This window comes from Mya arenaria, chromosome 17, assembly GCF_026914265.1.
Source record: "Mya arenaria isolate MELC-2E11 chromosome 17, ASM2691426v1".
Lineage (NCBI taxonomy): Eukaryota > Metazoa > Mollusca > Bivalvia > Myida > Myidae > Mya > Mya arenaria.
In genome coordinates this window covers 32,868,274-32,881,698 of record NC_069138.1, presented here as the reverse complement: position 1 = coordinate 32,881,698, position 13,425 = coordinate 32,868,274, and the positions used below count along the sequence as shown (strand labels likewise).

The 13,425-nt window shown below is 35.3% G+C and overlaps 1 protein-coding gene across 1 annotated transcript; it reads left to right on the top strand.

Moving 5' to 3' along the window:
* The first annotated feature begins 9,048 nt into the window (after nucleotides 1–9,048).
* LOC128223394 (uncharacterized) lies at nucleotides 9,049–9,946 on the top strand. The gene is made up of 2 exons (XM_052932675.1): nucleotides 9,049–9,396; nucleotides 9,716–9,946. The coding sequence occupies exons 1-2, from the start codon at nucleotides 9,049–9,051 to the stop codon at nucleotides 9,944–9,946; spliced, it is 579 nt and encodes a 192-aa protein (XP_052788635.1).
* The last annotated feature ends 3,479 nt before the right edge of the window (nucleotides 9,947–13,425 follow it).

Below are 13,425 nucleotides of genomic sequence, written 5' to 3'. Positions count from 1 at the left end.
GTTTGGAGTATAGCCTCTTTAATAAATGAATTAAGTATACACCAAAATATTTGCCCATTGTTTGTAAAATTCGGCTTTCATTTGCCCATAAAAAACAATAGCATTTGATAATTAAACAGAAGTTAATAAAACATATACGAATTTCGTACACTTAAAGCGGCATCAGGTGATTAACACTAGAGTTGTTGTCCTTTAATTAACGATAAAAAGGCTTCCATTTGACGGTCAAGAGTCAGAACGGCATGTATGTAAATTATAGACACAAATTAATGAAGGTTAGATGCAATGGGTTATTAAATCAGCGAATGTAAGGCAATATGTTAAAAAATCAAGAAGTTTAAGTCATTAATTGAACCAGCTCCATGTATATGCAAATTCAAGCTGTGTCATGTATGACCTATACCTGTTGGGTCCTTTTTAAGCGATAACAATTGTTTTCTTTATGATTATACCATTATGAATGTTGTTATGGTAGTGGATCGATGTAATGCTGTTGAGGCCTCATAACAGTTGGTGTGGCCTCCTACACTCGTTTTCCATAACAACTGTTTTTAAGGGCAGGTAGCGATGCAAAAGTGGGTAGGAAGTTCAAAAACTAAACTTTTAAAAATGTTTTATTTAGCTTTGAAGAACGATCTTTTTCGTTAGTGAAACATTTATTCTTAGCGACATGTTTTGTGGTAGTAAGGAGTAAAACATATTTTACAAAAAAAAAAAAAAGATTTTAAAAGATTTTGGATCAAAAAGCATTTACATTATTACGGAGAGGTCTTGCGACCTATTTTTTTCGTTTGTATGTCAAAATGCCCAAGACTACCTATTCAACAATGTCTTTAGAGGTATTGATGATATCTTGTCAAATAAGAAAATTACTCAGAAAATCATGAAATTCATTTCTGAGTTACACAAATGCATATATCTTTTTTTTTTAATAGCTGCAATCAACACAACGTCACTAGACATTGTTGATTAGGCAGTTCCGATAAGTTTGACTCACAAACATATTATTTTTGTATTAAAACATTTCCGGGAAACGTAAATGCTTTTTGATTGGAAATCTGATAAAATATCAGACTTTTGCATCGTTGCAGACCCTTAATAAAAAAAAACGTTTTGCAGTTATTTGCTTAAGTCAGAGTCTTCATTGTTTGGTAGTTTTGCAGGTGATAAAAAAATCTTATTTTAGAAGTAATTTCAGGCGGGAAGTCGGACGTCTCGACTGAAAAAGAGAAAATGTAAAAATTGTTCAAAACATATATCACTGTTTTGGATAAATGTGTCTAACATCCTTAGTGCAAACAGGTGTATTTTTATGGCAATGCACACCTTGTGCAAACTATTAAAACGGTGCATCAAACGGTTAATAGGAACAGGAGTGACCGCCCGATAACATTTGTCTACACTAAATGAAACACGTGATGAAATGTAAAAAGAACAGTAACTGTGGCGTAAAGGTTACTGTACGTATATCTTTTATGTGTATATAGAGCAGTATTTTCGTCGTGAAAAAACAGTTGTTAGTGTGTATCATTGTTTAACACAAAAAACAAACAATGCTATTAATCTTAATCAACGTTACAGTTATAAATAAACAATGAAATGAGGGTTTTGTCTTGAAAAAAAGTTGACAACCGGTACAAGGCCGGTGCAAGTGTTCAGAACATTCAATATTGCATTCGTATGTAGAATTGTTTTTTTTTTTTAAATTACATCATAAAACTACCAAAACCACAATGAACCGGCTACAATGCTCCGAAACCTTTTTTAAGAGCACCGTAATCACTCATAGTAAGAATATTTTTTATCAAAGATGCCGCGAATGTTTTAAAAATATGATTATCAGGAAGCAGACGCAGTTCACCAGAATTTAAATACTATTTAGATACAAACATTCTTCAGTTATTGAACGTAATCGGATTTTCAGATATTTACCAATTGACGTCAAAATATTAGGGTACTGGTCATCTTTGAGAGACCTCTACCAATGTTGAAGTCTTTAGGCCTAAGTGTGTTTTCAATAATTGATAAGAAACTGCGTACTGTGACTTATGCCGCACTGACAAGACAAAATAATGTTCACATGTTAACCAACATGCCTACCAAGTTTGAGGTCCTTGGGCCATATATTTTTTCAGATATTATTGGAAACTGATTTTTACCTGACGGTCTCAACCGACTTGTCCTTTGATCCACTTACCATAAATTAAGTATAACTTATCTGCTGGTCATGAAATACACTAAGTTTGAGATCCCTGGGCTAAAGCGTTGTTCTGATTTTAAATACAAACCGAACTGAAGGTCATTTCGACCCTGACCTTTGACCCACCGACCTCAAAAATCAATAGAGATCATAGAATGGCCATGACTCATCACACTATGGAGTTCTTTACATATTGATCGGAAACGGTTTTGCAGCTAAAGTTAATCTTATGATCAACCCGACATTGAATTTTACCAACTTACTTCGAATCAAAACCGCATAAAAAATACCAACAATTCTAACTAAAAGTTATGTCCATATACTATGACCACCCAAATTGCGTTCATACCCCGATAATGACACCAACCCCGCAATTCATATTTTAAATGATTTGTGTTGTAGTTGGACTAATTATCACCATATCCATATTCTTTGAACATTTAGTTGTTGAGATGCAAAAAATTAAAGCAGCATACTTAACCTTCGTATGCATCACAGCACGGAATCTAGTGCTTTCCCGCCAATATACATGGGTCAAACGACTACCCACTCGAGCAAACGACATTTTGTCTATTTTAAAGTTTCATTTTCCTAGATCATAGTTGTTGTTGTTGTTGTGTTATGATGTGTTATTTGTTTTATTGATTTTTTGTGGTTTTTTTTTTCCAGTACAGATCATCAATATAATGTACAGACCAACAACACCAAATCAACAAGAGGTGTTTGCAAAACAGTTTGCCCTCTGAGCGGTATTTCGTATGAAAAAATGACCATAGATGTCATTTACCTTTGACCCGCTGACCAAGAACAATATGGTTCATATATATATATAAACGTCAAAACAACTAACCTTTGACATTTCATGTACAAGGTCAGGAGGTTTTCATGTTAATATGCAGACAAAGTTTTCCAAAAACCGCTGACTTATATCTTCAGCTTAAACAAATAGCTTTTTTTATTCTTTCATTTTAAGTTCAATTTTCATCGGTTTTATGATGACGTGTTTTTATCGCTTTTCATTAACGTAAAAAAAGCCATGCATTTAGTATTTGTTTCAAATGGAAAATTTGAGGGCCTTACAGACAATGAACAAGAGACACAAGATGAGGGCCTTACAAACAATGAACAAGAGATACGAGATGAGGGCCTTACAAACAATGAACAAGAGACATGAGATGAGGGCCTTACAAACAATGAACAAGAGACACGAGATGAGGGCCTTATAAACAATGAAAAGAGGCACGAGATGAGGGCCTTACAAACAATGAACAAGAGACATGAGATGGGGGCCTTACAAACAATGAAAAAGAGATACGAGATGAGGGCCTTAGAATCAATGAACAAGACACACACTATGACGGCCTAACAAAAATGAACAAGCGACACACTATTACGGCCTTACAAACAATGAACAAGAGACACGAGATTATGGCCTTACAAACAATGAACAAGAGACACGAGATGAGGGCCTTACAAACAATGAACAAGAGACACGAGATGAGGGCCTTACAAACAATGAACAAGAGACACGAGATGAGGGCCTTACAAACAATTACCAAGAGACATGAGATGGGGGCCTTACAAACAATGAACAAGAGATACGAGATGAAGGCCTTACAAACAATGAACAAAAGATATGAGATGAGGGCCTTACAAACAATGAACACGAGACACGAGATGCGGGCCTTACAAACAATTAACAAGAGGCACGAGATGAGGGCCTTACAAACAATGAACAAGAGACATGAGATAGGGGCCTTACAAACAATGAACAAAAGATACGAGATGAGGGTCTTAGAATCAATGAACAAGACACACACTATGACGGACTAACAAAAATGAACAATCGACACACTATTACGGCCTTACAAACAATGAACAAGAGACATGAGATTAGGGCCTTACAAACAATGAACAGGAGACACGAGATGACAGCCTTACAAACAATGAACAAGAGACAAACAATTACGGCCTTGCAAACAATGAACAAGAGCCATGAGATGAGGGCGTTACAAACAATGGACAGGAGACACACTATAACGGCCTAAGAAACAATGAACAAGAGACACAAGACGAGGGCTTTACAAACAATGAACAAGAAACAAACTAGTGCGGCCTTACAAACAATGATCAAGAGACACGAGATGAGGGCCTTACAGACAATGAACCAGAGACACCACATAAGGGCCTTACAAACAATGCACAAGAGACACCAGATGAGGGCCTTACAAACAATGAACAAGAGACACGAGATGAGGGCCTTATAAACAATGAATTAACTTTCTACTACCTGAATATGCCGAGCTTGCAGGCAAGGGAGCTGCTTGTACCAACTTTTAACGACGTTTGCTATGACGCGGCCAGGGATCGAATCCACGACGTACCTCTCCGTAGGCGGGCGCCTTAACCACAAGGCCACAGAGATGGTATGATAACATGACAAACCAGGCCCCAGTTTCTCGAAACTGCTTAAGCTCAATTCAATACGTCAAAATACATACTTGATTGAGTTTTTTTAAATGAAAAATGGTAAATTGTGATTATCATAAACATAACTCGTATCTTGAGTATAAAACTCTTAAAGAAGTAGATATTCTGCAAATTATTCGAAAACACAAAAAGTAAGCTTAGCTTAATCATGTTATTAGGGACTTAAGAAGTTTGAAATTCGTGCCAGAATTCCTCGACCATTTTTATCGAAAACAACCTCGGATGTATACCGGTACATCAGTAAAAGTAGTTTGTAAAATTTGATTTATATCATTAATTAAATGTTGTGTTTAAGCTTGTAATTGTTTAACTAAGTTTTAATTGATTGTCAATGAAGTGTATTATTGCAAACATAATTAAGATTCCAAAGAATCTTCTACTACTATATTACTATGCGATCTTCTTGCTGCGGACTTAAAAGACCCGATTTCTGACATTGCGAACCGTCCATATAAATCCGAGGTTGTTTTCGATAGAAATGGCCGAGAAGTTCCGAATGTTTATATTCATGGAGGCAAATATTGTGAACAGTTAAGCGGCAAACTTAACGCTTGAGTAAAAACATTATACATATATACGTTATATATTGTCAGGGAAGTTCGTATTACGCATGACTTCGACAGACAGTTCAAAATACACTTCAACGATGATATAAAATTATATTTAGGTTCGTACATTTGTTTTCGTCTGTAAAAATTGGTGGGTACGAAAGCCAGTGTTCGAAAATTCAGCTTCAAGATCAAGAAGACGTTTGAAAAACGGGATAACCATTTTTCCAAAAACGGTAAGTTTTTATTTTTCAAATAAATCTTTGTTTAAACTGATGTAAACATTCTTTTAATTTTACATATATTATTTGCCAGCATTCTCTGGTTCAAAGTGAACTGTTCTGTTTTGATCAAGAGGAAGTTACTACAATGGATTTTAAAAGTAGTTTTGAAAGTTGATATTTTCACATGTTATTGCAGTTTTTATTCCAGTGATAAAACTCCATATTTCATTGAAGAACATGAAAGTTTTGTTGTTGTTGTTTCTTTTTACATTTTTTACATAATTATTAGATATGTTTTGTCCCATATGCGTTTACTCAACATGTCGGGGAGATGTAAAACAATACGTCATCAGATTAAACGACAAGAACGATTTTGTACATCTGCTTAGAAGATGCTTAGTAATTAAAGAGAATATTGAAAACATATAACTGACTGTCCGCTATTAAGACAAATGGTAGTTACTGACCATTAATTTAACAAAATAACTAACTAGCATCGAACCAAAGAAATAACTTGCTGTTTAGAGTTTCTCTGCGCCTTGGTGTCCGTCGGATTTTTTTTTTATTAAACTCATGTAGCATGAACAGCGAAAAAGGAGTTAAAGGGGGCTTAACTCAGTCTTAATTACATTGTATTCGACATCCTACGGAGGTGGAGTATTCTCCCTTACGTTATGATTCAATGTTTAAGTGACACTAGTATTTAAATTTATTACATAAACATTCATAACGACATACATTTTGAGTGATAAACCTTTGACTACTTATTAACTAATGCATTAAACGAAAATATTAATTATTGATCACTAAACCGTGTATGTTATACTTGTAGCTGAAAACATTAGAAATTATGATGACTGGAGAGTGTTAAAAGATTTAAACTTATTAAACTATTGACTCATAAGGTTATTATACCGTGTTTTCTGCACCTTTCTTTCAAATTAAACACAGTATCCTTCATAAGAACCATTGTTTTCGATAATCATATTCATCATGTTCGGTAAATAAAAACAGTTCTATTGATTGGGTGTATACAGCTGCCTTGTGATCCTCATACACATTCCTCGTGTTACTAATTCATACAGCTTTCTTGTGTTTCTCACTTATACAGCTTCCTTGTGTTTCTCACTCATACAGCGGACGGGAAGTCGGACGTCTCGACTGAAAAAGAGAAAATGTAAAAATTGTTCAAAACATATATCACTGTTTTGGATAAATGTGTCTAACATCCTTAGTGCAAACAGGTGTATTTTTATGGCAATGCACACCTTGTGCAAACTATTAAAACGGTGCATCAAACGGTTAATAGGAACAGGAGTGACCGCCCGATAACATTTGTCTACACTAAATGAAACACGTGATGAAATGTAAAAAGAACAGTAACTGTGGCGTAAAGGTTACTGTACGTATATCTTTTATGTGTATATAGAGCAGTATTTTCGTCGTGAAAAAACAGTTGTTAGTGTGTATCATTGTTTAACACAAAAAACAAACAATGCTATTAATCTTAATCAACGTTACAGTTATAAATAAACAATGAAATGAGGGTTTTGTCTTGAAAAAAAGTTGACAACCGGTACAAGGCCGGTGCAAGTGTTCAGAACATTCAATATTGCATTCGTATGTAGAATTGTTTTTTTTTTTTTAAATTACATCATAAAACTACCAAAACCACAATGAACCGGCTACAATGCTCCGAAATTTTTTTTAAGAGCACCGTAATCACTCATAGTAAGAATATTTTTTATCAAAGATGCCGCGAATGTTTTAAAAATATGATTATCAGGAAGCAGACGCAGTTCACCAGAATTTAAATACTATTTAGATACAAACATTCTTCAGTTATTGAACGTAATCGGATTTTCAGATATTTACCAATTGACGTCAAAATATTAGGGTACTGGTCATCTTTGAGAGACCTCTACCAATGTTGAAGTCTTTAGGCCTAAGTGTGTTTTCAATAATTGATAAGAAACTGCGTACTGTGACTTATGCCGCACTGACAAGACAAAATAATGTTCACATGTTAACCAACATGCCTACCAAGTTTGAGGTCCTTGGGCCATATATTTTTTCAGATATTATTGGAAACTGATTTTTACCTGACGGTCTCAACCGACTTGTCCTTTGATCCACTTACCATAAATTAAGTATAACTTATCTGCTGGTCATGAAATACACTAAGTTTGAGATCCCTGGGCTAAAGCGTTGTTCCGATTTTAAATACAAACCGAACTGAAGGTCATTTCGACCCTGACCTTTGACCCACCGACCTCAAAAATCAATAGAGATCATAGAATGGCCATGACTCATCACACTATGGAGTTCTTTACATATTGATCGGAAACGGTTTTGCAGCTAAAGTTAATCTTATGATCAACCCGACATTGAATTTTACCAACTTACTTCGAATCAAAACCGCATAAAAAATACCAACAATTCTAACTAAAAGTTATGTCCATATACTATGACCACCCAAATTGCGTTCATACCCCGATAATGACACCAACCCCGCAATTCATATTTTAAATGATTTGTGTTGTAGTTGGACTAATTATCACCATATCCATATTCTTTGAACATTTAGTTGTTGAGATGCAAAAAATTAAAGCAGCATACTTAACCTTCGTATGCATCACAGCACGGAATCTAGTGCTTTCCCGCCAATATACATGGGTCAAACGACTACCCACTCGAGCAAACGACATTTTGTCTATTTTAAAGTTTCATTTTCCTAGATCATAGTTGTTGTTGTTGTTGTGTTATGATGTGTTATTTGTTTTATTGATTTTTTGTGGTTTTTTTTTTCCAGTACAGATCATCAATATAATGTACAGACCAACAACACCAAATCAACAAGAGGTGTTTGCAAAACAGTTTGCCCTCTGAGCGGTATTTCGTATGAAAAAATGACCATAGATGTCATTTACCTTTGACCCGCTGACCAAGAACAATATGGTTCATATATATATATAAACGTCAAAACAACTAACCTTTGACATTTCATGTACAAGGTCAGGAGGTTTTCATGTTAATATGCAGACAAAGTTTTCCAAAAACCGCTGACTTATATCTTCAGCTTAAACAAATAGCTTTTTTTATTCTTTCATTTTAAGTTCAATTTTCATCGGTTTTATGATGACGTGTTTTTATCGCTTTTCATTAACGTAAAAAAAGCCATGCATTTAGTATTTGTTTCAAATGGAAAATTTGAGGGCCTTACAGACAATGAACAAGATACATATGATGAGGGCTTTGCAAACAATGAACAAGAGACACAAGATGAGGGCCTCAAAAACAGTGAACAAGAGACACGAGATGGGGGCTTTCCAAACAATGAACAAGAGACACGAGATGAGGGCCTTATAAACAATGAAAAGAGGCACGAGATGAGGGCCTTACAAACAATGAACAAGAGACATGAGATGGGGGCCTTACAAACAATGAAAAAGAGATACGAGATGAGGGCCTTAGAATCAATGAACAAGACACACACTATGACGGCCTAACAAAAATGAACAAGCGACACACTATTACGGCCTTACAAACAATGAACAAGAGACACGAGATGAGGTCCTAACGAACAATGAACAAGAGACACGAGATGAGGGCCTTACAAACAATGAACAAGAGACACGAGATGAGGGCCTTACAAACAATGAACAAGAGACACGAGATGAGGGCCTTACAAACAATTACCAAGAGACATGAGATAGGGGCCTTACAAACAATGAACAAGAGATACGAGATGAAGGCCTTACAAACAATGAACAAAAGATATGAGATGAGGGCCTTACAAACAATGAACAAGAGACACGAGATGCGGGCCTTACAAACAATTAACAAGAGGCACGAGATGAGGGCCTTACAAACAATGAACAAGAGACATGAGATAGGGGCCTTACAAACAATGAACAAAAGATACGAGATGAGGGTCTTAGAATCAATGAACAAGACACACACTATGACGGACTAACAAAAATGAACAATCGACACACTATTACGGCCTTACAAACAATGAACAAGAGACATGAGATTAGGGCCTTACAAACAATGAACAGGAGACACGAGATGACAGCCTTACAAACAATGAACAAGAGACAAACAATTACGGCCTTGCAAACAATGAACAAGAGCCATGAGATGAGGGCGTTACAAACAATGGACAGGAGACACACTATAACGGCCTAAGAAACAATGAACAAGAGACACAAGACGAGGGCTTTACAAACAATGAACAAGAAACAAACTAGTGCGGCCTTACAAACAATGATCAAGAGACACGAGATGAGGGCCTTACAGACAATGAACCAGAGACACCACATAAGGGCCTTACAAACAATGCACAAGAGACACCAGATGAGGGCCTTACAAACAATGAACAAGAGACACGAGATGAGGGCCTTATAAACAATGAATTAACTTTCTACTACCCTGAATATGCCGAGCTTGCAGGCAAGGGAGCTGCTTGTACCAACTTTTAACGACGTTTGCTATGACGCGGCCAGGGATCGAATCCACGACGTACCTCTCCGTAGGCGGGCGCCTTAACCACAAGGCCACAGAGATGGTATGATAACATGACAAACCAGGCCCCAGTTTCTCGAAACTGCTTAAGCTCAATTCAATACGTCAAAATACATACTTGATTGAGTTTTTTTAAATGAAAAATGGTAAATTGTGATTATCATAAACATAACTCGTATCTTGAGTATAAAACTCTTAAAGAAGTAGATATTCTGCAAATTATTCGAAAACACAAAAAGTAAGCTTAGCTTAATCATGTTATTAGGGACTTAAGAAGTTTGAAATTCGTGCCAGAATTCCTCGACCATTTTTATCGAAAACAACCTCGGATGTATACCGGTACATCAGTAAAAGTAGTTTGTAAAATTTGATTTATATCATTAATTAAATGTTGTGTTTAAGCTTGTAATTGTTTAACTAAGTTTTAATTGATTGTCAATGAAGTGTATTATTGCAAACATAATTAAGATTCCAAAGAATCTTCTACTACTATATTACTATGCGATCTTCTTGCTGCGGACTTAAAAGACCCGATTTCTGACATTGCGAACCGTCCATATAAATCCGAGGTTGTTTTCGATAGAAATGGCCGAGAAGTTCCGAATGTTTATATTCATGGAGGCAAATATTGTGAACAGTTAAGCGGCAAACTTAACGCTTGAGTAAAATCATTATACATATATACGTTATATATTGTCAGGGAAGTTCGTATTACGCATGACTTCGACAGACAGTTCAAAATACACTTCAACGATGATATAAAATTATATTTAGGTTCGTACATTTGTTTTCGTCTGTAAAAATTGGTGGGTACGAAAGCCAGTGTTCGAAAATTCAGCTTCAAGATCAAGAAGACGTTTGAAAAACGGGATAACCATTTTTCCAAAAACGGTAAGTTTTTATTTTTCAAATAAATCTTTGTTTAAACTGATGTAAACATTCTTTTAATTTTACATATATTATTTGCCAGCATTCTCTGGTTCAAAGTGAACTGTTCTGTTTTGATCAAGAGGAAGTTACTACAATGGATTTTAAAAGTAGTTTTGAAAGTTGATATTTTCACATGTTATTGCAGTTTTTATTCCAGTGATAAAACTCCATATTTCATTGAAGAACATGAAAGTTTTGTTGTTGTTGTTTCTTTTTACATTTTTTACATAATTATTAGATATGTTTTGTCCCATATGCGTTTACTCAACATGTCGGGGAGATGTAAAACAATACGTCATCAGATTAAACGACAAGAACGATTTTGTACATCTGCTTAGAAGATGCTTAGTAATTAAAGAGAATATTGAAAACATATAACTGACTGTCCGCTATTAAGACAAATGGTAGTTACTGACCATTAATTTAACAAAATAACTAACTAGCATCGAACCAAAGAAATAACTTGCTGTTTAGAGTTTCTCTGCGCCTTGGTGTCCGTCGGATTTTTTTTTTATTAAACTCATGTAGCATGAACAGCGAAAAAGGAGTTAAAGGGGGCTTAACTCAGTCTTAATTACATTGTATTCGACATCCTACGGAGGTGGAGTATTCTCCCTTACGTTATGATTCAATGTTTAAGTGACACTAGTATTTAAATTTATTACATAAACATTCATAACGACATACATTTTGAGTGATAAACCTTTGACTACTTATTAACTAATGCATTAAACGAAAATATTAATTATTGATCACTAAACCGTGTATGTTATACTTGTAGCTGAAAACATTAGAAATTATGATGACTGGAGAGTGTTAAAAGATTTAAACTTATTAAACTATTGACTCATAAGGTTATTATACCGTGTTTTCTGCACCTTTCTTTCAAATTAAACACAGTATCCTTCATAAGAACCATTGTTTTCGATAATCATATTCATCATGTTCGGTAAATAAAAACAGTTCTATTGATTGGGTGTATACAGCTGCCTTGTGATCCTCATACACATTCCTCGTGTTACTAATTCATACAGCTTTCTTGTGTTTCTCACTTATACAGCTTCCTTGTGTTTCTCACTCATACAGCGTCCTTGTGTTTCTCACTCATACAGCTTCCTTGTGTTTCACACTTATACAGCTTCCTTGTGTTTCTCACTCATACAGCTTCCTTGTGTTCTCACTCATACAGCTTCCTTGTGTTTCTCACTCATACAGCTTCCTTGTGTTTCTCACTCATACAGCTTCCTTGTGTGTCTCACTCATACAGCTTCCTTGTGTTTCTCACTCATACAGCTTCCTTGTGTTCTCACTCATACAGCTTCCTTGTGTTTCTCACTCATACAGCTTCCTTGTGTTTCTCACTCATACAGCTTCCTTGTGTGTCTCACTCATACAGCTTCCTTGTGTTCTCACTCATAAAGCTTCCTTGTGTTTCTCACTCATAAAGCTTCCTTGTGTTTCTCACCCATACACCTTTCTTGTGTTTCTCACTTACACAGCTTCCTTGTGTTTCTCACTTACATAGCTTCCTTGTGTTTCTCACTTACACAGCTTCAATGTGTTTCTAACTCATTCAGCTTTTTTATGTTTCTCACTTGAACAGCTTCCTTGTGTTTCTCACTTATACAAATTCCTAGTGTTTCTAATTCATGCAACATCCTTATGTGTCTCACTTATTAAGTTTCCTTGTGTTTTTCACTCATACAGCTTTAAAGTGTTTTCTACTCATACAGCTTCCTTGTGTGTCTCACTCATAAAGCTTCCTTGTGTGTCTCACTCATACAGCTTCCTTGTGTGTCTCACTCATAAAGCTTCCTTGTGTGTCTCACTCATAAAGCTTCCTTGTGTGTCTCACTCATAAAGCTTCCTTGTGTGTCTCACTCATAAAGCTTCCTTGTGTGTCTCACTCATACAGCTTCAATGTGTTTCTGACTCACTCACTTGTATTTTTGCCTCTTTTTAAAAGCGGATTTTCTAAAAGAAGATTTTGATTGAATATTTCAAAGAGAACTCATTCTAGAGCAAAATAATTATACATTTGAGTTATTGTTCTAACTCAATGAGTTGTACTCAAATACATAAAGCAGTATATTTTTTCTCTTGATTTTTTACCAAAGCTTTTAATCGACCAAGTCTATGAGAGTCAGCTTTAAAAAAGAGTTCAAGCGTATAGGATGTTGGATAATATATGGTATTAAGTGGTAAAATAATCCGAGATTGAGATTTGATTAAACAAAATATTGAAGCATTTCTGCGTTTAAGAGCAACTACTTTGTTTACTTAATTGTATAAGATTCTTCTTTCGCAAAATTGTGTATTAATTCGTGTTTTAAAGTCTTTGCCTTGAAACAAACTTGAAACTGTACGATTTGCTCTTTGAGAATTGGAACTTATGGAGATAAACAGCTATGTATATGAACAACTCGCTTAAAATTGCGGTTAATCGCAAGCTGAAAGATTTATTCTTAACATCGTGGTATTCCCTTATTGAAAATCCTAGCAACAG

Coding starts and splice junctions, on each gene's coding strand:
- LOC128223394 (XM_052932675.1), top strand. CDS start 9,049: ATGAACAAGAGACACGAGATGAGGGCCTTACAAACAATGAACAAGAGA. Junction 9,397..9,715: donor ACAAAAGATACGAGATGAGG/GTCTTAGAATCA, acceptor GAAACAAACTAG/TGCGGCCTTACAAACAATGA.